We start from the raw sequence: 23,786 nt of genomic DNA, 5'->3' as shown, positions 1-23,786 counted from the left end.
GGTCTCCGCTGCTCCGTCTCCGCTCTGGTCTCCGGCCCCGGCATGCTTCACTTCTTCCTGCCCGGCAGGAAGTTTAAACAGTAGAGCGCCCTCTACTGTTTAAACTTCCTGCCAGGCAGGAAGAAGTGAAGACCCGGAGACCAGCGCGGAGACGGAGCAGCAGTGACCGGGGTGAGTCCTGCCGGTGGAGCAGGTAATGTATTGCCGCTCTATTGCGTCAGTCGTCGGGCACTCGAACGCCGCTAGCGACGCGCGCCCTACCTGCGGGTGATCGACGGTAATTTTCCGCACGGAGCGATCGACGGGATCTGACGAAATGGATTGAAATTCGGCGTGTAGCGCAAACGATTGGCAGCAGATTCGATCCCAGTGATCGAATCTGCTGTCGAAACGGCGGCAAATCAGGCCAGTGTATGGCCAGCTTTATTGTATTGAATTGTATCAATAAAAGGATCCTCCCCTTCCTCGCAAAGCAGGACGTACTCCGCAAAAGCCAAGCCGGGTTTATGCCAAATCATCACACCACTGACCAAATCTACACAATGCACAGCATCAACAAGATGCTGCTGTGGCCTCTTTTCTGTACGGTGGTTACCATCTCCTCAGCTCATGCTACAATTTCATTCCCCTGGCTTTGACGGTAGCACAATGCATGCCAGGAGATGTAGTGCTGAGAGATGTAGTGAGTGGATTTGAGAACAGCTCTGTACTCACATCCACTGACTACATCACCTGGCAAGCATTGCATGCCTGCTGAATCTGGGAGAATTGAACTACGACATAAGCGGAGGAGGTAACAACCAGCATACAGGCGTGAGGACACAGGAGCAGGCCCCCCCCATAGGTAGGCAATTGCTCTCATCCCACCCCCGGCCCCCCAACAGCACTCTATTAGGAACCTTCCTTTCGGGTACCTTCCTTTCTGTGTTAATCATTACTGATTGTTTCAGCTAGAAATCTAAAGAATTTAAAGGTGACTGCAGTGTTGCCTATGTTTTCCATGATCCATAAGGAAGAATTGCATCATCCAATGCTTGTTATGTGGAAATTTTTAAACTGTAGCTATGGTGATAAAAATGTTAAAAGTCCCCAGAACCTGCCTGTCTTCCCCTTCACACTGCTACTTTAGGCTCGATTCACAGCTGTAACTGGTTCCAATTGGAGCAGGGTGCATTTACGCACCCTCGTGCATTGGGCTCCTGACCAGCTGTGCAGAGCTGTGATAGCTGAGGGTATCCTACGTATTTGCAGTTTAGTAACATTGAAAACCGTGCATGCCCAGGACACTCCCTGTGAGTGCTGCTATACACTGCCGTATGTGGGTGCACGGGTGGACAAAGCATGCACCCTTGAGCTCCCATCAGAGCTAAGAACAGGAGCTATAGTGCCAGTATGGAGGGGAGGCTGGGCACAGTAGAAACCATACAATGGCCTCTATTCATAAAACTTTAACGCAAGTTTACCGCTCAAAACAGCTGACTTTCCCGACCATTTAGCAAAGTGTGCATTCATAAAAGCTGTTTCCGCATGAAAAGTTACAATTCCCCAGCAGAGCGATAAATTTCCGCCTTGTGCGGTGATTTTCTAGATTTATCTAGAAAAAGTAACAAAATGTCTATTCATAAAGATTAGAGGAAGCGGTATGCGGAAGGGAAATACCGCTTCCTCGGATGTAGCGAGAAGCGTGCGGAATGCATGCAAGTGAATGGGACAGACCTCCCAAGCAGCAGCAGAGAGAGCAGCGCACGGAGGGACTCTGCCAGCTTGTGTGTTTCCACAAGGTTACCGACTGCCTACCGCCAGCCTACAGCAGGAAATCTGCGCACTGCTATCGCAGCTGGAAACATTTTTATGAATGACCACCCAGAAGTCTAAAATACTGATGCAGTATTTTCCCTCTACAAATTTTTTCTCCCCAAATGTTTTATGACTAGAGGCCAATGTCTGGAGACCTTATAGATTATACAGGTATGCATAACTAACATAAGTACACAGACAAACACAGACCATTTATATTGCGCTTTTCTCCTGGCGGACTCAAAGCGCCAAGTATTGCCTACCACCATTGTGCTAGCACTAAAATCTACTTATTACTACCTGCCTGTGATTAGAAACGACTGTATTTATCACAATTTTTGTCAATATAATGTTTTTGTGATTTGTATTATTGGCTTGTTGTTGGTAATTTCAGTCTATATTTGGTAAATTCTACATCTTCATTGGTAATTTATGGTATTCTATACTTGTGTTTGTAAATACAGTATCAGCGTTACCTTGTGTTGTTTTATAAAATAAGGGGGCATGACATGAGGGGGCTGGCCTGTGCTAAGGGGTGGAGTTTAAAGCACCAGAGCTTATGTACCTATAGGCTCCTGAGCTGTCAATGCGAAACAAGTATCTTCTCCAAGTCCATTGCAGCACTTTAAACGCAGCCTGCCAGGCAAAGCTAGGTAGATTCCCACTATGGCCTCAATTCACTAATCAGTTTAGACTAGTCTACTGATGGTTTGTAGTCTACCAATGGTTTGGTGTAAATCAGGTGCGTCAAGAGGGAATTCACTAATAATTACTGAATGTTTTAGACCTGTTTTTAGACCTGGTGTAAAACATTCGGTAATTAGGTCGATAAAGTAGGGGAAATTATCAAAAGATGCAATTCACAAATGAGTAACTATGACTGACATCCTTCTAGTCTGATGAGCTCTCCTCTGGATACAGTTAAACTCCTGCATAATGAATTCAAAATGTTCCATCCTCACATCTAAAATACCTCACAGAATTAATTTACCGACAGAAATCAGCTGGTCTAGTCTCTGTCAGAAAAAGTGGGCGTGGTTACTCCTTGTTTGCCTTTGTGAATTGCATCTTTTGATCATAAACCGTCAGTAGACTAAAACCCATCGGTAGACTAGTCTAAATTGCTTAGTGAATTGTGGCCATTGGCCGAGTATCTAGCAAAAAGTGCTCTCATACTGGGTGGACATACAGAACAGCAGCCCCAGCAGTTACCACCATAAAGCCTCACTGAGCCACGGCCAAAGTCATACCATCTGCTCTGAAGAAAAGCGTCAGCAGCTTGCCCAGCCAGTACTCCCAACACAGCCTGACAAAAGCCCAAATAAAAGGGACCATAGAAAGCTGCAAGGTACGATACATAGAGAAATGGAGGAGCGACATAAAGAACCACCAGTAACTCACTGTCTAGTGTCTACCAATTACTGCAGAGGGAGTGTATCTGGAGAGACTACATCACCCCAAAGATAGACAGACCATGTACCTTCGGAGTGCCCACAGCCTATATATAAAGAAAGGATAGCACACACAGACATGGAAGCCCCTGGAGGAGAGACTGTGCAGGCAGTGTAACCAGGGGGCCCTAGAAGATGAGGCCCATTCCTGCTGCACTGTAGCAAATACACACCTGTGAGGAATGCCCATTTTCACAGAATATCCATCCACATCCTGGATTTCACCTCCACAGATGGAGAGGAAACTTTACATCCTACTGGGGGAAGAGGAAACAATGGTGCAAATATAGCCTGATATGTCACTAACTGAGAGAAACATGATACTCCACAGACTGTATACCCCTTAAGGTGCCTACACACGCACTACTGTAACGAACGACGGGTCCGTCAGACCCTCCCGCTGGGCGGGCGTCAGCCTGCCAGGCAAAGCATGCCAGTCTGTCAGCAGTATAAAAAAGCTGGCCACTAACTGTCCAATTTCTAGCGAAAAATCGTTCGAGCGATCAGAAATTCTGATCGGATTGGTTGTAAATAATCTCCATTGGTGGACACAATCGATTATGAACGAGTGAAAAAAATGTCGCCCAAATGAATTTTCGTCGAACAAAAATTTGGATTTTCTTGGTGGTCGTGATAGGAAGCAATGATTGGTTAGTTGATGGTGTAGTGAACGATTTTTCGTCTGATTAGAATTTCTGATCGCTCGAACGATTTTTCGCTAGAAATTAGACAGTGGCCAGCTGGCTGTTTCTGAACGATCCGCTTAGCGGATCGTTCAGAAGCGGCTTTAAGCTGGCCACTAACGGTCCAATTTCTAGCGAAAAATCGTTCGAGCGATCAGAAATTCTGATCGGATTGGTTGTAAATAATCTCCATTGGTGGACACAATCGATTATGAACGAGTGAAAAAAATGTCGCCCGAGAGAATTTTCGTCGAACGAAAATTTGGATTTTCTTGGTGGTCGTGATAGATAGGAAGCAATGATTGGTTAGTTGATGGTGTAGTGAACGATTTTTCGTCCGATCAGAATTTCTGATCGCTCGAACGATTTTTCGCTAGAAATTGGACCGTTAGTGGCCAGCTTTAACAGTCTGCCGACAGACTGTACACACGCTCTACTGTCACTGGAACGCCCGCCCAGTGGAAAGGTCTGACGGACCCGTCGTTCGTTACAGTAGTGTGTGTGCACGCACCTTTATACTGCAGTGCCACCTTTACACTCCTGACCCCTATGGACTACTTATCCCAGTCGCCTATACTGTCTCTTATACCCTCCTCACCCCTATGAACTTTACATCCCAACTCCCTATACACTACCCTATAATCCCACAACTACCCCTTCCCATGATAATATTTTGGCAATGCTATATGTATTTAGTCCTGCCAATAAAGCTTTTTTTGGATTTATGTTCAGAACGTGAAATGTGCAGCATGTACAGGGATGGGCTGGTGAGCAGGCAGCATACATAGACATACACTCGCTATATGCAGTCACACACAATAGGCGTGCTTGCTTCTCTCCCTCCCTCGCTGTCAGTTTCCTGGGCGGGTAGAGGGAGGAGCTGCCATAAGCAGCAGCCGTACTAGGAGGAGGTTTTTGGCCTCTGAATGGATGAACTTCGGATTCTCCTCTTCCGTTTCCAGCACTTCAACAACCCGACAAAGCTACAACAACAAGTACTGGAGGCGGCCAGCCTTGGGAATAGGACTGCAGGGATAGCGTAGCCTCGGCCACGTAGCGCTCAGCACTAGCAGCACCCGTGTCCTGTGTGCGTGTGACAGATGGGCATTGTGGGCTAGCGTACTGTGGCCGGAGGAGTGATTATGGGGTGCTGCCTTGCTCGCAGCTCATCCATGCTGCATTCCCCTGTGTGTGTGCCACGGATGTGACCGCATTGTGTAGTTCTATTTGTCATGCAGCTGGTGCAGTTTGGTACCCAAGCTCCTATTAGCGTGTAGTTGTGCTTCTCTGTGTACGCGAGTGTATGCCAGCTCTGCTGCTGCTGCTGAAGTTGCGCTGATTGTGTTCCTCAGCGATCGCTGCTGGGCATATGAGTGGCCTCCTTTGTGTGTGTGACAGCTGTTGTGTCTGCTCTGGGGAAAGTGGGCTGCTAGTGTTGGCTGCCACAATCTCTCAGCACTGTACAAGGTGAGGAGGACACCATGAAGAAGTTTTCCCGAATGCCTAGATCAGACAGTGGAGGCGGAGGACCAGGGCTGGGTGCAGGATCCTCTGCAAATTTTGCCAGTGGAGGGGTGACTGTGGGCAGATGTTTTACCATTGGGCATCACCAGGTGACCGTAGAGGAACTTGTGGCAGAAGGTAATGCATTTGACATGTTTTGCAATCTTTCGGATGCAAAGATAATATTTAAAGTTAGACACCATAGCTGTCAATACTTGTAGAAACATAATTGGATTTACATCTAGAGATGCAGAAACTGGAAATGACAGAGGCTGAAGCAGAACTTTTTAAGGGGCTAATCATATTCAGGGACAAATGATTGACAGATTGATTTATTAAGTGTTCCCTCTCATATCTGATTATCCCTATGCACAGTTCCAGTTCAGTCACTGCTACCTCCAGTAATTGTAGATTTAAAAACAAAAAACCTGGTGAGTCAAATTTTATATTACAGTACATCTTTCCATTTAGACATTATTTTTTTTTTATAGACCATTATACCAGAGGACATAAACCGGTGAATCAAAAATTTCAGCAAGAATGTGTCATCGTATAAAACAAGATATGTCATGTCTGAACACAATAGTTATGGCCTAATGTCTCATTGTCTTACTTTGAATATCAAACAATTGGTGAGAATTTAGAGGCATATTATCTATATAGGTACAAAGAAAGCTGTAACCAGCCAGAATCTTTGTTTCATTTAACAGCTGAAATGTCACTTGGGTGTTCTGAATAGAGATGTGATCTGAATTTCTATTTGGAACTCTTTCCACTGCAAATTGCAAGTTTACAATGGACAACAATTGTTTTCCCTCTACACTTGTGCTGTGAATTTTGTTGTGATTATGGTGCGATTGAAAAGTCTTATTCAATCGCACCAAAAAATGCAGCAGGCATTGTTTTGATTCAAGCCCTTTTTACACTTATTTTTTTGTTGTGTTGTAACCTTTTCTGAACACGGTAATGTAACAGTAATGAAAGTGTATGGGGCCCAGTACACTTACTGCGTTGAGTTGCGCTAGAAGCTTCAAATTCACTGACCCACCGCAAAGTCAACAGCGCGTTACCGTTCGATTTCTATGACGCAGGAGCGGTGGAATGCATTGTAGTAAATGTGTGCCTCAGAATTTTCAATCCAGCGGTGCTGCGTACATGCGCACAAGGACGCAAAAATGACAGGTAAGCCACGAATTTCAGTGACATACTTCCAGTCCAACATCACTGGGCGAGGGGCAGCAAAGGGCGTGTGTGGGGGAGACGGCGCTATGCGTATGACTCTGTCGGCGCACTTTGCCGTAGGGACATATGAATGGATTATTTTGGCATTGTGCTGGGATGTGAGGGGGCGGAGCATCGCACAGCAACGCTTTAACCAAATGTAAAACTGGCCTCAACAATAACCGTATCTCATTGCAATGCAGTTAGTAGAAGGAGAGCATTGCAATTTTCATAAAAACGTCCATGCAATTGGCAAATTGCATGTGCTCCGAAAAATTCAATTGACGTACGTACAGTTTAAAACGGCCATTTACCTGTGTGTGTGTGTGTGTGTGTGTGTGTGTGTGTGTGTGTGTGTGTGTTTGTTTGTTTGTTTTTTGTTTCTTTTACTCTACGGTAAGTGTAATTAACGGGCTCAACTGAAACTTGCAGTTGGCGAATCAGATTCATAAAGCTGTTAGATTACCTGACAGCATTATTAATATGCTGTCAAGTAATTATTAGCTTTCTGAATCTGTTTGCCCCAGGCAAAGTTCTGGTTAAGCTCAAAGTAATTGTGGTTCCTGCAGAGCAAAATATTCTCTTAAAGAGAACCAGAGATGAAGCACCCTCTTGTATTTTACCTTATAAAGGTCCGTACACACGCCGGACTTTAGGCAACGACGGGTCCGTCGTTGCCTCCCGCTGGGTGGGCGTGCCAGCGACAGTCCGGCGTGTGTACGCTCTGTCGTCAGACTGATACGGCTGTTCCTGAGCGATCCGCCGGGCGGATCGCTCAGAAACAGCCGTATCAGTCTGACGACAGAGCGTACACACGCCGGACTGTCGCTGGCACGCCCACCCAGCGGGAGGCAACAACGGACCCGTCGTTGCCTAAAGTCCGGCGTGTGTACGGACCTTTAATCAGTGGGAACATGACAGTAAACACCTAATCTGCCCTTTGTTTCATTGTTCTCTGTGTAATCTGACTGTTATCACCTCTGATAAGAACCCCCGACTGAGAAGTCAGGCTGCTCCGTCTAGCTTTGCTACAGAAAGATTATAGCTAAGTCTGTCTTCTGTGGTGTTATTTCAAGCCCAAGCCTGCCCCCTTGTGGCTTTGCTATAATGACTCAGCAATAATCATTCCCAGCAAAGCCAGATTTAATTGCTCAGTCTGGGATTCTTGTGACTGCTGATAACAGACACTTTTAGCAGTGAGGAGGAAACAGAGAGCATGGTAAGTGTTTTCTCTAATGTTCTTACTGATATACATGGTAAAATACACAAGGGTGCTTCCTCTCTGGTTCCCTTTAAGTCAAATTTAAATGCTTATCTCTGGTGCTAAGATTTTTCTTTTCTGTGCACCTGCCTGGATAAATCAGTTCATCAGTAGTACACTGATAGCACTCAGTGGCCTCAATTCACGGAGCTTTATCAAACACTTTTTATCAAACGTTTGATAATTTTCGTCATGGGTAAAATCTAATTTTGAATTCACTAAGGTGTTATAGGTTTATCAAATGTTTTATCGATGAAATGATCAATTAATCTATAACACCTTAGTGAATTCAAAATTAGATTTTACCCATGAGGAAAATTATTAAACGTTTGATTAAGTGTTTGATAAAGCTCCGTGAATTGAGGCCAGTGTTTGTGTGAAAGAAAATGCTTTGTTGTGTGCGCGCACAAGTTCTACCCATACAGGTATTCAAAGCTGTGGAGAAGAGAACAAATAAGATTCAGTGCAGTGTTCTGTCTTACCTGTTCTGTGTTTCTATTACTCCTGTGTTTCTGTTGCTTTGTAGTAATAAGGAGCACTACCCAGGTTTTCTTCAGGTATTATTTTACAGGCAGTATGTTTTTATTGGCTTAGTGAGGAGAGTTCTAAGATTGTTGATATAACTGATACTGTTCCTATGACAAAATTGCAAATTAAAGGCTTTTCCACACTCACACAAACACACCTGGTGCAGTAGTAGGAACACAACAGAATCTCTAAACAGTTCTTAGGAGTCTATTAACTCGCTCCTTCCCCTATACAGTTCCTTGGAGTCTTGTGCTTTTCCCCCTCCCTCCCCGATATGGATTCCCTGGTGGTCTAAACTGGGCCAAGGATAATGCAAAGGAAAGTGGGGGAGGCGCTCTGAACCCAATCAACAAAAGCCTGCACTCTTTGCTGCGGATGAGTGTATCAGAATTGGGCATACATGAGTAAGGTCTGTGTGTGCTCGATAAGAACAAAGCTCTTGTGCATGGAGGTAAGAGCTGTGCACAATAAAGGCCCAGACACACGTCAGATTTTTTTAAATGGCGGGTCGTTTGGACGACCCGTCGTTCAGTCGTCCGGACGTCAAATCGGGCGTGTGTACAGTCCGTCGTTCAGCTGATAAGACTGGTCTTGAGCGATCCACCAAGCGGATCGCTCAAGACCAGTCTTATCAGCTGAACAACCCACACCCCCACAATCTTAGATCAAAAGGACGTAACACCTCGGTCAGCCCCAGAGTCCACCTCAAAACCTTTGGAGACAGAGCCTTTTGTCATGCTGCCCCTACACTTTGGAACTCCCTGCCACACCCAATCAGGACAGCTCCATCCCTGGAAGCATTTAAGTCTAAACTGAAAACCTTCCTCTTCAGTCTGGCATTCATGAACATCTGACTATCTCCTCTGTAACACAACCCAGCCTGCAACCCTGTATTAATCTGAGACACAACTATGCGCTTTGAGTCCTATGGGAGAAAAGCGCTTTACAAATGTTATTGTATTATTATTATTATTTTAAAAAATCTGACGTGTGTATGGGCCTTAAGCTTAAAGTGAACCTCCGGAGTAAAAATCAACTCAGCAGCACTGGAAAGGCCTGGTGTTTCTTTAAAGGGATACTGTAGGGGGGTCGGGGGAAAATGAGGTGAACTTACCCGGGGCTTCTAATGGTCCCCCGTAGACATCCTGTGCCCGCGCAGCCGCTCACTGATGCTCTGGCCCCGCCTCCGGTTCACTTCTGTAATTCCTGACTTTAAAGTCAGAAAACCCCTGCGCCTGTGTTGCCGTGTCCTCGTTCCCGCTGATGTCCCCAGGAGTGTATAGCACAAGCCAAGTATGGTCTGTGCCTGCGCAGTACGCTCCTGGTGACATCAGGGGAAGCTAGGACACGGCAACGCAGGCGCAGGTGTTTTCTGACTTTAAAGTCAGAAATTACAGAAGTGAACCGGAGGTGGGGCCGGAGCATCGGTGAGTGGCTGCGCCAACACAGGATGTCTGTGGGGGACCATTAGAAGCCCCGGGTAAGTTCAACTCATTTTCCCCCGACCCCCCCCCCTACAGTATCCCTTTAAAGTGACTCTGTAACAAAAATTACAACGTTTTTTCTACCATCCTACAAGTTCCTAAACCTATTCTTATGTGTTCTGGCTTACTGTAGCTCTTTCTACTATAACCATCTCTGTAATAAATCAATGTATCTTTCCCCTGTCAGACTTGTCGGCCTGTGTCTGGAAGGCTGCCAAGTTCTTCAGTGTTGAACTGTTCCTCTATGCACACTCCAGTGTGTGTTTTATTTACATAAGCCAGCAGCTTCTCTGCTATCTTATCAGTGATAGAAGAGAGCTGGATAAAAATCCTCCTCTGGAGGCTGTGAAAGGAGCTGGTCTGTCACATACTGAGGAATTAACGACATAGGTAGAGCTGTCTGCAGGAAGCCTGTAATGTTCAGTGCATGAGAGAAGCTGGGGACAGAAGGTAAACACACACAAGTGATCTCTTGAGATTCAAAAGTAAGGCTGTATACAGCCTGCTTGTGTATGGATGTATTTTCTATGTGTGGACATGCTGTACATCAACCTACTTCCTGTTTTGGTGGCCATTTTGTTTGGTTATAAACAAACTTTTTAAAACTGTTTTTGACTACTTTTAATGCGGCGGGGAGCGGTGAAATTGTGACAGAGGGTAATAGGAGATGTCCCCTAACACACTGGTATGTTTACTTTTGTGCGATTTTAACAATACAGATTCTCTTTAACAGTTTCACAGCATCAGAACTTTGTTTCTCTTATACAAGCCTCATTTTTAGCTGCACAGAAGAAAACTGCCCGGGCTTTTTTCCCCTGATGCTGTGCAAAGCATGATGGGATTTCTGATTTTGTTGTTGTTCTTCTGCTGTTTTGGTGCAATTTTTTTATTTATTTTTTTTTACATTTTGAATTTGACATTTGAAGCCTAGCGTGTGCAGCTGGGAGGGGTGATCAGGACACAGGACAGTTGGAACTGTCTCCTGCTCCTTGTCACCTCCTTTCAACCATAAAGATGGCTGCCCCCATGACAAAGATGGCAGCCCCCATGAATCACAAACATTTGCCTGTTCTTTTAAAACAGGGTGGGTAAGAGATTATATTACCTATCTATTCTAATTAACATAACTAATGTAACTTGATGACAGTATGTTTGTTTAGGCTGAAGTTCCCATTTAATTCAATTTGGCATGCGTGGACCTTGCTCGTATATACCCAGTCTGGATGCACCGTACAGAAGATGAAAAGGACCCTGTGCTGGAACAGTGGGCACTTCAAGAATCCAGGAAGCCTTTGGACTATCCAGAGGCTTCTAAATACTGAGTTAAGGATCTAACTTCACTCTTCCCATAGTGGCTTTGCTATTAAGAAAGTCTCCTGCATCAGTATCTGAATAGAGACAATCTTTCCTTGCCTGCAGTGCAGTAAATTTCCTTTACATACCAGCTCTCTCTCCACGTCTTTAGTGTTCGTGTTTGGCACATAAATATAGTGTAGGTTGCACTCATTGCAGCATCCGCTTACACTGGCTGGGTTGCTCAGGCAGCAGAAGTCACTGCAAATTTAGTGATGCAGTAGACTTCTTGGGCGGTGCTTACTTGCAGGTTTGTCGGTGCAATAGGCCATGCACTGCTTACCTTTTTAACAGATCTTCCACTACTGACTATCAAATACTTGCCCAAATATAAACAATAGATCAGTAAAACTAAGATGCAAGATGCTTTAGGTGGAAGGACAACAAAATGTGCAGTTTATGTACTACCACCAGATACTGCAACTCTACTTTAATTGAGACCTCTTTCACAGTGCAACGTTAAAGTAGCACATTAGAAAATGTTTCAACGCAGACTAACGCACAACAATACTAAGTCTGTGCGACATTCACAGTGCACACGTTACGTTTGTACTTACGCTACGTTATTAGAAAGTGCTGCATGCTGTGCGTTATACACGCTATTAGCTGCGTTAGACTGTTTGCACATGCTCAGTAATGACTTGGAAGCATACTTTTCATTGCCTGTATGCTCTACTGTATGCGACGATAACGGGGCATTAAGTTGCGTTGCAACTTTTTTGGGGCATTGTAATTTGCGTTGCTACTTTGTCGCATCAAAACTCAACATCCTGTAAAAGAGGCCTGAAAACCACTGCTGATTTTGGTACCGTTTCATTATTATTATTATTATTTTTTTTTCAGTTTTGTGTCCGTCACTAATTACAAGCCCTTATCTGCAAAAATAACAGTATATCCCCTCATGACATAAATGTTAAAGTTGAGTCTCTAATTCACTATTTCCTTGAGTAACTGTTTAATTTATTATTATATATATATATTTTTTTTTTAAAGAAACCCTGTAACAAAAAAAAAAAAAGTCCCCTGGGGGTTACTCACCTCGGTAGGGGAAGCCTCAGGATCCCAATGAGGTTTCCCCCTCCGCTGTAGCTGCAGGCAGTCCAGCGCTGGAAGTGTCCCGAAATCCTCCCTCGACAAGTGCTGATAAGCGCTGATTTATTTACCTTTCCTGGCTCCAGCGGGGGCGCTGTTGTGGCTCTTCGCATGGAGATAGGCGAAAATAGCTGATCTCCATTGGGTCCCCTCTGCTGCGCAGGAGACTTGCGCCTGTGCAGTAGATCGGCCCGACAGCGATCAGCTATTTCCGCCTATCTCCAAGGCAGAGAGCCGATACTGCGCCTGCGCTGGAGCCCGGGAGGTAAATATTTACATCCCTGCTTTTCCAGGAGGATTTTCCCCGCCACCGTGGGATTGAGGACGATGGAGGAAGCCTCAATAGGATCCGAGGCTTCCCCCACCCGAGGTGAGTACCCCCCAGGGGAGGTTTTTCTCATTACAGGTTTTCCTTAATGAAAGTGTTTTTATTTTGGTAACTATGAGAGGCGAGGTAAGGGGTTAATTAATGGGATATTTTTATTTAATGGGATGTATGTAGGGGTCATTTTACTATTTGACCACTAGAGCTGCATATATTTGCATAACAATTTACATAAACTCGGAAATATTTGCATCTCATTTAGGCCTGAACGATCTTTGGAAAAAATTGAATTGAGCGATTTCTGTCTGAAATTTCGATTCATGATTTCCTTCAAATCAAGCTTTGTTCCCTCTCTGTGCCTGTTTGTTCCCCCGGTCTCTCTCTGTGCCCCCTTTGCCTCTTTATGCCTCCTCTGGGTCTCTCTCTTGCCCCCTCTGTGTCTCCTGTGTCTCTGTACCCACTCTGTGCCTCCTCTGTCCCCCAAGCTGCATCAGTTCTGGACATAGCTTCCAACACAAGTCCAGCGATGCCCGTCTAACCTCTTCGACTTCTGCAGGCTCTAATGCACGGAATACTTCCTGTATGTCGTCAAATACAGGACCTGCAGTTTTTCCAAGTACAAGAGCTGGTGATAGTGGACAGACAGCGTTGGACGCGTGCGAAAGGTATGTCCAATGCTGCGGGCTGCAAGCGCTGGGACTTTGGGGAATTTTGAAGCAGTTCCTTCAAACTTCCCCCATGTGCAAATGACATAATCGCCGCTTTGACGATTTCGAAATTGTGATCTTTGCGATTTCGGTTTAAATTCGATTTATCTTTCAGGCCTAATCTCATTGATCATCCGTATTGACCACAAGCACTTAGATTGGTGAATGGGAAACTGTGTTCTCATTCACTGATCTAGGTACTAACGGGCAGCGACAAGAATCCACAGGGGGGAGCGTGCACGGCCGATCGCGGCGGGTGATGTATATCTACGCCCCTGGAATGGGAACAGTCCTCCCGTGGGGCGTAGCTATACTGCCGGATTGTCTATAAGTGGTTAAAGAGGCACTGCAGCATATAGTAGACTGTAATGTAATTATGTAGGATAACCCAATTTTTGGTTAATTCTCCAGGCTTCAGCATCAGAAACACTTCCTATAGCTACACATTGTATATTGGTTATGGTTAGCCTAGAGCCCTAGACTGTTTAGTTATGCAACCTTCTCCTCCCAGTGCACTCCGGGAGGCTCTTTTTCCCTTAGGAGATAATTTTTAATCTTCTCTTTTTAAGTAACTTTTCAACATTTTGTAATTGAAAAAGTACCAAAAGTCGTTTGAACGACTATTAAAATATTCTGAGTATTTCCTTGCTTGCTGGTGATCTAAAATGCATTTTATTCACTAGTGTGAAAATATCATCTAGGAGAAAACTCAAGATTAAAGGTTACAGTAATTGCATATGGGCCGGGTGTTATTTGTGTTACTTCGGAACACGCAACAAACGTTCTCCAGTCAGGCCTAGTCCACACTAGGTCCGGAAACGTATCCGTGGCTCCGTTTTTCAGCCCTGATTAAAAACTGATTCCCGGATACTAATGTTAAAAATAGCAGCCGTCTTCACCCAAGAAAAAAAAACGGATCCGTCTGCATTTGCAGGGACACGTTTTCAAAACCTGAACGGAAGCTCCGGATCTGCTGCATTTTCACGCAACGGATCTGGACCCTGATAACACGGAGGGGTAATGGCAGGCAATAGGAAAACGGCTTTCCCTCTACACAGGCAAATTTTGACACAGAAATGGATCCGTTTCTGTGTCACAGCCTGGGGCCAGGGGGCCGCCATGCTGGAGGGTGATAGCAGGCATGACGGGGGTGGCAGCAGTCGGCGGGGAGGGGGGCCCCTCACCTGTGTTCCTTGTCCCTGCTACCCCTCCAGCTAGTTTTAATAATTTAAGAATAGTTTAAAATCAATATAATGTAGCAGGCGGCGAGCGGGCGACTTACTTCCTTGCGTCCCACCACTGCCGCGTAACTTCCTGTAATGCCGTCCTCTTATGTTTATTGGACGCCATTACAGGAAGTGACGCGGTGAGCGGTGGAGCGCAAGGAAGTAAGTTCCCCGCTCGCCACCTGCTACATTATATTGATTTTAGACTATTTTTAAATGATTGAAACTAGCTCAAGGAAGGAGCGGGGAAGGTGGGACCCAGGTGAGGGAGGGGGATCGACCCGCCCCCCCTCCCCACCGCTGCCCCCTTCCTGCCTGCTCTCCCCTTCAGCACCCCCCCTCCCCCCACCCACGGCAAGGGCTGGTGACGTTTCCACGGACTGGAAACGTCCCTGCAAAAATAGCCATTTTCTCTCAAAACGGATCTGTTCTGCAGGGCACAAGTGTGGACCTAGCCTCATGCTCTTTTCTGGCAGTAAAGATGTCTCCATGTGTGATAAATTTAAGACTATAAATCAGGGAAAAAAGTTTACAATGGGCAAAGATTGACTACATTTTATAAATGATTAAAATTGCTACACGTACATTTACAGTAAATTTTACACGTACAGTTATTAAGCTCCGTTGAGTGAAGTTTCTCTTTAACTGATCACTATAGTGCTCATGAAGCCTTAGAAATATATGGTGACTTGTGTCTGAGCTGTAACATGAAATCATGATGCAACTTCCTATTTGTTTAAGCAACAGAGCCAGATTAGTCTGTTAAGTGAATCCAGTATTTCAGCAGTAGTATGAGGACACTGGTAGTTAAGACATCTGCTTGTGCAGTACATTCAGGGCCCTTCATGCTGCTGTCCTGCTGTGTAACAAGCAGTTGTTGTAAGCTGCACAGCACCAATGTCAGAGTTGAAATTCATTGTTTTATTTTATAAAATCTATGTTTCTTTCAGTAGTTGCAAATTGCATATTCCTGTTTTGTAAGGTAATTTAACCACCCCTATAGCATGCTTGGAAGAATGAAATAGTGAAAAAGCTGCAAAATGTGCAGATTTGCCATCTTGCCCTGAGGCATAACTTTATGGGGAGAAGGACGGTGCCCATTGATTACTTTAGGGACCAATCTGGTTACCAATAGAACCTAGTTTTAACACTACGGTGCTGGTAAGGCAAGCAAGGTTACCAAACTTTACTGAATGTAACTTATTGATTAATTTGCTTATTCTTCGCACTATTCATTCATTAGTCAATGTTTCCCCATTGTAAAATATTTTCTTAAGGGGCCCATACACCTAACGATTTTCCTGCCGATATACGGCCGATTCGATCACTGATCGAATCGGCTGTGAAATCGCGCGCACACCGCTGACATAACGATCGATTTCCGTCCGAAATCGATCGTTCCTGTCGATCCGTCCGTGCGGAAGATTTTTCTCGATCGCCAGTGAGTCGGGAGTGTGTCGATAGCGGCGTCGAATGACCGACGCAATACAGCGGGTATACATTACCTGTCCGGCCGGCGCAAGTCCCCTGGTCTCTGCTGTCTTCTCTGGTCTGGTCTCCGGCATGCTTCACTTCTTCCTGCCGGGCAGGAAGAAGTGAAGCATGTCGGAGACCAGAGCGGAGAAGAAGACAGCAGAGACCTGGGGACTCGCGCCGGCGGAGCAGGTAATGTATGTGGGGGGGAGGGGGCGGGAGCGGCGGCACCACCACCACCACAGATTGTGAACGGTTTCAGGCTGAGATCGGTTCACAATCCGTTTGCAGTAAGGCAGCCATACGATCCCTCTCTGATCAGATTCGATCAGAGAGGGATCTATCTGTTGGTCGAATCTGATGGCAAATCGACCAGTGTATGGCCACCTTAACGCTGATTCACATTCTTAAATGTATCACAGGTGGCGACATCTTTACTGCTGTCAAGGAACATCACTATGGTGTGTTTGTGTGTTCCAAAGTGAGCAGAAATAACACCTGGTCTCCCAGAGTGCGCTGATCTTTGAACTCCTAACCTAGGCTAAACATCACTATCACTATATGTATATGTTTCTGATGCTAAAACCAGGATAATAATGTAAAGTTGGATATCCTGAATAATGTATTACATTCTCCTATGTGTCGTTAAGTTGCCTTAAAGCGGATCCGAGATGAAAAACTAACTATAACAAGTAACTTGTCTATATATCTTGTCTAAAGTTTAGATAGTTTACACAGCAAATATAGCTGCAAACAGCTTTATTAGAATGATTATTTTTTCCTGTGATACAATGACAGCAGCCATGTTGTTTTTAAACATTACACAGAGGCAGGCTTATCTGCATCTTGAGCAAAAAAACCTAATCACCCCCCCCCCCTCCTCCCTTCTGCCTCTGAAATCTCTGGCTAGTAATACCTCCCCCTCCTCCTGCCCAGACTGAGCTCCCATGAGCCCTTGCTACTGTCTGAATGTGCCTTGACTCTCTGAAAACCTGTGGGCGTGGCTTGTTTAATTTATAGGGAATTAGAGTATTAAAACAAAGTATTTGGCTTGAGGAATGCACTATAAACTATAGGAAAGGAACACAATTATACAATGTGTAAAAGTTCATCTCGGATCCACTTTAAGCACAGATCTAAATACACCATCTGATCATGTAACATTGACTTATTATATTTAGTTTTATATGGTGTCACTGTTGGTCATCATACTATATAGAAATGGTAAAAGTGACTAATCAAGAATCAAGATTAGATGTGTGTGTTCATCACTCCCCTTAAGAGATTTTAAGTTTTAAAGCACTTTAAACATATCCACTATAAAGCCTTGTACACGTGTTTTATAATTGTTGGCTGTAGCGGCAAGCTGTGCTGGTCTCTGCCATGTATCTAGTGTGTGTACAGTATTGCTGATGTGTTGCTAAGAGATCTGGCACAGCGCGTTGTTCTCCTTTTTACCTATGCAGCTGGAAGCCATTCTGTTGTGTGCTCCACTGTCATCCCTCCCCCCCCCCCCTCCCCCAATGCAACAGAACTCTAGTCTTGTAACGTGCCTGCACAGCACTGTGCCCCAAACTGTTGCCAAAGGGATTGAGTCTGATACCTGAGAGTGACATGGTTTATATGTGTGGATGCACCTTTAGCCATCCTCCCACACTCCGGTACAGACTAAAGCAGATCTTAATCCAGCTGTTTTTGGAAACTTTTTTTTGTTGTTGTTTTTGTATTGTGCTCTTTAATTCATTTAAAATGTGACAAAGTACACATGGAACGTTTTTAATGGACACCTATATTTCGCTTACAAATTTTTCACTGCTTTCTCCCACCAGCTGCTTGAAAGAAAATTCCATTTAAGTTAAAAACTTCAGTTCAGCTTTGTGTGTTGCCAGGATAAATTAGAAACATTTTTAGCTTTATTATATTTTATCTATAAACTAGTCATAGCATAGTGTTTTTTACAAAAAAGACTGACACATAGGATAGTCCTGATAATTGGTGTTAGTGTTCAAATTTTGGAATACTCCCGAACACCACACTTCAGCACCATTTCAGTATTGAGCAAGCGGACACGGTCAGAGGGCGTTCACTACTTGCGCTCCATGGCACATTTCACATGACTTTGGGTTTTGGAAGGAGGAAGCACCGGAGTCACATGAAATGCACCATGATGCGCAAGTAGTGAACTCCTGACTCCGTCCACGTACCACTAATTGTGTAGCACCTCTGGCTCCGCCATATTATTATTTTTTTTATTTTTTTGTACAGGTATAATTGTTGTGCACTACCTGGCAAATTTACCCAACTTTTGTGCATCAGGCTCAAAGGCTCCTACACTGCAGGTAAATGATTCCTGCATCAAGCTGGGCATTTCTAGACAGTCTCATGGCAGCAGTAGTACTGTTTCCATGGTTGCAAAGAACACAACACCGTGGTTACTGTCAGTTTTGGAGATGGTAGCTGACAGAAGATTGCAATGGAAAGCTAATTTGTAATAACATTTAAATGTACAAATGTCTGTTTATGACAATTTTATATCAAAAGAAGAAAATGACTAATGCACTAATTTTGAAGGGGTATTTTTTTTTTTTTTTAAAGACATTTAAGGGCAGCTGAAGCATGAGGGATATGGAGGCTGCCATATTTCTGTTTAAAGGATACCCGAACTGACATGTGACATAATGAGATAGACATGGGTATGTACAGTGTCTAGCACACACATAACTAGGCTGTGTTCCTTTTTTTCTTTCTCTGTCTGAAAGAGTTAAATATCAGGTATGTAAGTGGCTGACTCAGTCCTGACTCAGACAGGAAGTGACTACAGTGTGACCCTCAGTGATGATAAACTCCCCTTTTTATCTCTTGTTTTGCTCTCAGAAGCCATTTTCTGCTAGGAAAGTGTTTAATGTTTGACATTTCTTATTAGTGAGGGTCACACTGTAGCCACTTCCTGACTGAGTCAGCCACTTACGTACCTGATATTTAACGCTTTCAGACAGAGAAAGAAAAAAAGGAACACAGCCTAGTTATTTGTGTGCTAGGCACTGTACATACCCATGTCTATCTCATTATGTCACATGTCAGTTCGGGTATCCTTTAAGCAATGCCCATTACATGGTTGTTCTGCTGATCTCCTGCCTCTAATACTTTTAGCCATACATCCTGAACAAGCATGCAGCAGATCAGGCATTTTGACGTTATTGTCAGATCAGAGAAGGTTAGCCACATGCATATTTCTGAAGTGATTCAGATAATACTACTGCCAAATAGATCTGCAGGGCTGCCAGGCAACTAATATTGTTTAAAAGGAAATAAATATGGCTGCCTCCATATTCTTCTCACTTCAGTTGTCCTTTAACTTTATTGTTCAATGGCAGTGATGCTGAATATGATCTTAGTTGAGGCAATATAGGATATTAGTGATGTTGTTGTTGTTGTTTGTTGAGGTGATGAAATGCTGCCGTCATGCTCAGAAGTTACTAGTTGCTTTTGGGGGAAATTTTTAAAAAGGTCATTTGTGTGATGTTTATAATGGTTGTAATTTCCTCTGGGTAGCGTTAAATATTTATGCCACTGATTGTGACTGTTACATGCAGTTGCGGCATAATGTAATCATTGAATGCTTAAATCAGTTTATTTTTTATACAGTAAATAATGCACTTTTCAGTGTATAAAACTTGCAAATTGTGTATACCTTAGCTACCAAAGCCCTTTGTGTGCCACCATGCTGCCTTGTGTTGTCCTATTTCCATTTGCCTCTCTCCCACCTTTAGCTGCTACAGCTTGATAAAAGAAGATTTTCTACCTTATGGTGTTTTAATTTTTGTGTGTGTGTGTGGGGGGGGGGGGGAATGACTCAAAATAGAACATAGAAGGCCATTCCATATACCTATTTTATGTTGAAACACTCCGGCATGCTGGAAAGATCTCTCTTGAAAGGGCACATTGGAGTGCGAGGCGGTAATGCGGTTTTATTTAATGATGCCCCCCTGGTAATGTGTATTCCCCAACCTCCCCTCTGAACCTGTGGTAACTGTTGCAGTGTAGTTGTTTTGGTTCACCAGTCCACCGGTACACTCCTCCTCCTCCTCCTCCTATGTCCTGTGCATTTTCTTCATTGCTGCCGGTTGTGCCTGTATCCCTGACATCATGTACAGCCACCCCTGACAGCAGTGGAGAAAGAAGCAGAGGAGGAGGTGCATCGGCAGGCAGGTGAGCCAAAACTACGCTGCACACTCGCCACATGTCCAGAGGGGACAGACCTGAGCGTTGGTGCACAGATTTCCAATACATTTCATGCTGAAATCTGTGTGCAGATGTGTGTCAGCAATAGATCCCTCTCAGGTCAGACTCGATCAGAGAGGGATCTATCTAAAGATCAAATCTGCTGCTCTATATGCTGCTCTATAGGTACCTTAAGGACCCATCCAAGGTAAAATCTAAATCCACTTACCTGGGGCTTCATCCAGCCCCTGGCAGTCGTCCAGTGCCCTCGCCACAGCTCCTCTCACTGCCGGTGTCCTGCGCTGATGCGGTGGGCTTTCGGGTCGGCTTTATGTGCGCTCCACGGCGCGTGTCACGTGGTGTAGCTAACGTCTTCGGGTCTCCACTGCGCAGGTGCAGAACTATTGCGCCTGCGCAGTAGAGACCCGATGATGTCGGCTACACCAGGTGACCTGCGCCGTGGAGCACACATGAAGCCAACCTGGCGAGGTCGGCTTCTTCAGCGCAGGACTTCGGCAGTGAGAGGAGCTGCAGCGAGGGCACCGGACAACTGCCAGGGGCTGGAGGAAGCCCCAGGTAAGTGGATTTTGATTTTACCTTGGACCACTCCTTTTTTAAGCCTGGGAAAGGATTAACCTCCCTGGCGTTCAATTTCCCCAGGATTTCTGTGCAAAAAAGTGATTAAAATTTATTTTTAAAACTTTTTTTTTCCCCTGTAAGTTGCCAAAATATGTCAAGCAAGGGTCTAGTATACAGTGCAGGAGAGTTTTGATGTGTATGCACTAGGGTTGCAACGGTATGAAAATTCACGGTATGATAACAGTAAAAAAAAATACCACGGTATTACGGTATACGGTATTGCGCAATTATTCTCATTACAATTACCCTTATAAAAATGAGAAAAGGTCAACGTTGAACAAACTCTTCTTTATTAAACCCTTAACGGTTAGGGTCCTCCTGTCATGCTTGAAATATTTACTCTTCTAAATGTCAAAAAAAAAAAAATACCAAAAGTAAATCTCATTCTCCCGTGTCACATGACTGCCTATGGCAGAGAGGGCAGATAATAAGGCCATTTGAAAGCACAGTAGGTTAATATGTCTGCTTCCATGAATCAGGAAGTAGAAACTGTGCAGATTTATTTTAGGATTTGTATCAGCTGTAGCAAAGAAATAAATTGCTGTTGCATATCTTTGAGCAGAGAGGACGACGTTTTGAGTTCAGGTCCACTTCAAAAATGCTGGTGGTACACTTTACTATACACCTTAAAGTGTACCAGAGATGAAGCATAGTGAAAGTTTTTATATATACCTGCGGCTTCCTCCAGCCCCATCATGCGCACAGATCCCTCCCACGCTGCCATCCTCAGCTTTTTCTATTGCTGGTATTGAGTCCGGTAACTTGAGCCAGTCACGGCCAGTCTGAGCATGCGCAGTGCGTTCTCTACAGCGGAGAATAATACTACGCAGGCGTAGTACTATTTTCTGCAAGAGATGGAGGGAGCGCACTGCACATGCGTAAAACTGGCCGCGACTGGCCGAAGTTACTGGACTCAGTAACAGCGATAGAAAAGGCTGAGGATGGTAGCGTGGGAGGGATCTGTGCGCATGATGGGGCTGGAGGAAGCCGCAGGTATATATAAAACTTTCACTATGCTGCGTCTCTGGTTTCCTTTAAATGATACCAGAGCTGAAAAATAAAATGCAAATGGGTGGAGCGGACATGAATTAGGTGATGTCCTGTGCTAAGCCACTGCGGACGATTTCTTTAAAAAGTAGGGGGACAGAGTAGAACAGGGGGGAGCGGTGGGCATGAGGACACGTGACCTCACACAAACGAACGTACATCAGGCAGACATCACACAAAACACACACACACCAATCCGGCAGGCAGACATCCATCCATCCATCCATCCGGCAGGCAGACATCCATCAGGCAGACATCACACACACATGCCATACATATACACACTAGCTGCATTCATACAAACACAGCACCTCTCACACAGCAACACTGCTTATCTGGTGTCATAAGCTTCAGCTTCTCCACGTGCAGTGCGTCTCTCACTCCTTCTCCCAGGCGGGTGGCATACTCATTTTCATGGGGGAGGAGAGCTGGACATTCCTTTGAACACTGATCTGTATCAGTGTTTATGTCAGCTTTGCAGGGGGGGGGGGGGGGGGGGGAGGCAGGGGGCTGCGTGCATCTAGCAGGAGGGAGAACGGGCTGTAGCCTTTTCTCATTTGCCGTATTTATTTAGCAGGAATGACCTGGTGACTCCCCCTCTGCCTTTGTGGTACAGTCCACAATAAAAAGAAACCACAAGCAGATACATTGCCGGGGAAATAGATCTCCGTGTGCGCTCCAGCCGTGGCCGCGTCATCACAGGACACGCATCACCACCCAGCTCCTGCACTCATGTCGGCAAGCCTCCCGCAATCAGAAACTAGCTTTGGGAGCTTGCCTTCGTTACAAAGGGAGACACAGAGCAGGACAATGCCGGAGCAGTGGCGGGGATGCGGAAATACAGCAAAAACCGGTATTTCCCAAAAGTGATTACCGTGATTACCGTGCTTAGTAAAACCGTGGTATACCGTAATACCGGTAAATCGCGGCAACCCTAGTATGCACGTTTATACTGTTCACAGTATGTTTTTATGGACTGATCTATCTCTCCATACCGCTAGGGAGGTTGGATTGATGCCCCACTCCAATTACTTTATTCTTCCAGCCAGGCCACAGGCAATCTTAAGGGAGCCAAGCTGGCCATACAGGTATTTAACAGGTCAGGAAATATTTAGGATAGGTTTTCTCAAGACTTCCACATTGTAAAATAACTGGATAACGGTATGGTAGGGCTCCATATTGGTTTGGGAATTCATTTTGAGTAACATATCCCTTCTGAGCGGTTTCCTTAGTCTTCATGCATAACTTTGCTTCATCACGATTTCTGGAACAAGATAACTTTATTCCTAATCCTAGCCTGGAGGCAGTGGAGAGTCTATTCATATTGCATAACTGTACAACGTGTAATGTTGCTTGAAGCAAAACATGCAGCCTTATTTCTTTTTCTGTACTTATTGGAAGCAAAAACCTTACAAAATGAAGCTAGAGAATGCATGTTTGTTCAGAGTACGTTCAGAGCAGGATGTACCATTGATAGTGAGAAGCAGCATTCTGCTAGTATGTTTCCTGTAGGTTCTATTGTTGTAACATTACAGTTCTTATGTGTGTTTTTTTTCTGTCTTTTTGTTTTTACAATCCTATTACTAATTCATAATTGTGACAGCATCTGAACTAATGGGAAATCATTTGCTTTGTCATCATAAAGCAATGACTTCTTTTGTCTTTTCTCTTCCGCAGTTGCAGGTTATGAAGCCAAATGGATTACTGACCAGAGACTGCATTGTAGTAATATAAAAATACTGCAGCAAATTAAATGTCCTGAAAGGGAGAAATTA

General features: G+C 44.7%; 1 protein-coding gene across 1 annotated transcript in view; it reads left to right on the top strand.

Annotated features, from left to right (window-relative positions):
- Positions 1-4,803: 4,803 nt before the first annotated feature.
- BMP2K (BMP2 inducible kinase) overlaps positions 4,804-23,786 on the top strand; it is a 221,533-nt gene continuing 202,550 nt past the window's right edge. Inside the window, exon 1 of the mRNA XM_068233657.1 lies at positions 4,804-5,572. Within this exon, the coding sequence (XP_068089758.1) occupies positions 5,413-5,572 (160 nt within the window). The 5' untranslated portion in view covers positions 4,804-5,412. The remainder of the gene's footprint in view (positions 5,573-23,786) is intronic.

The sequence above is a fragment of the Hyperolius riggenbachi genome, chromosome 1, assembly GCF_040937935.1.
Source record: "Hyperolius riggenbachi isolate aHypRig1 chromosome 1, aHypRig1.pri, whole genome shotgun sequence".
Classification (NCBI taxonomy): domain Eukaryota; kingdom Metazoa; phylum Chordata; class Amphibia; order Anura; family Hyperoliidae; genus Hyperolius; species Hyperolius riggenbachi.
This window is presented reverse-complemented; position numbering and strand designations above follow the sequence as displayed.